The 1,006-nt window shown below is 65.0% G+C and overlaps 1 protein-coding gene across 1 annotated transcript in view; it reads left to right on the top strand.

Moving 5' to 3' along the window:
* Positions 1-108: 108 nt before the first annotated feature.
* The window catches only part of H696_04933 (hypothetical protein), a gene marked incomplete at both ends in the record, with an annotated part of 6,860 nt that continues 5,962 nt past the window's right edge, over positions 109-1,006 (top strand). The window contains 2 exons of the mRNA XM_009498799.1: positions 109-461; positions 634-934. Coding sequence (XP_009497074.1) covers positions 109-461; positions 634-934 — 654 coding nt within the window. The remainder of the gene's footprint in view (positions 462-633; positions 935-1,006) is intronic.

Below are 1,006 nucleotides of genomic sequence, written 5' to 3'. Positions count from 1 at the left end.
CCCCCCCCCCCCCCTCCCCGCCCTTTCCCTCTTCCTTCTCCTCCTCCTTCTCCCTCCCCCTCGTGCGATCCGCCGGAACGCGGATCGGCCCTTCCTCCCTGGCCAGCCATGTCCCGGCCGGAGCTCACCTTCCGGCAGCTGGTCGCCTATGATGACCTGTGCAACAACCTGCTGACCGATCCGCTGCTCGGCATTTCCGTGCACAAAGCCAGCCCCCGGTACCGGTCGAAGACGGTCGATCGAGTCCGGGCCATCGCCGTGGTCCGCCGTCTGGTCCTCCACCGGGACCTGGAGCGAGCCTTCTACGAGTTGATTCTCGGTGTCGAGGCCGAGCAATTCGGCCAGGAAACCAACCCGGCCCTGGCCTCGCCAATGGACCTTGAGATCCTCTCCGGCCCGGAAAAGCTCGCTCAACCCTTCTGGCAGCGCTTGGCGCCGGAGGACCGCATTGGCTTCAAGGAGTATGTCCCCCGCTCCTTCCTCGGCACAACCTCCCCCTTGTCCATCGCTTTCTCTCTGTCTCTCTCTCTCTCTCTCTCCCTCGCCCTCCCTCGCCCCTTCCCCACACGGCCATCTGCCAGCTGGTGGTCGCCGGAGGCCGATCCACCTACTCCCCCACGACCCCCCCGCCAGTCACATGAAGCGCTACCTCAGCATGTTCCTCCCGACGGCCGGCTTCGAGGTGGCCGTCACGGATCGCTATCGCTCCGGCAAGCAGGAGGTTTGCGTCCGGTCGATCAAGTCCTGGAACCCTGGGGATCAGATCCTCCTCTGTGCTGGGTATGTCGCCCGGCTGACCACCCAGGAGGAGCGCCGTCTGACGGACAGCGACCAGCGAGACTTCTCGGTCATGTTCAGTACCAGCAAGGGCGCAAACTGCCTGTTCCTCGGACCCGCACGCTTTGTCAACCACGACTGCAACCCCAACTGCCGGGTGTGTTTCCCAATTCGTCCTCCGCCTCCTCCTGCTCCTCCTCCTCCACATCTCCCTCTGTCTCCCCTCCCC

Source organism: Fonticula alba (assembly GCF_000388065.1).
Source record: "Fonticula alba strain ATCC 38817 unplaced genomic scaffold supercont2.8, whole genome shotgun sequence".
In the NCBI taxonomy this organism is placed as follows: Eukaryota; order Rotosphaerida; family Fonticulaceae; genus Fonticula; species Fonticula alba.
The sequence above is the reverse complement of the archived record's forward strand: the minus strand, read 5'-3'. Positions and strand labels throughout refer to the sequence as shown.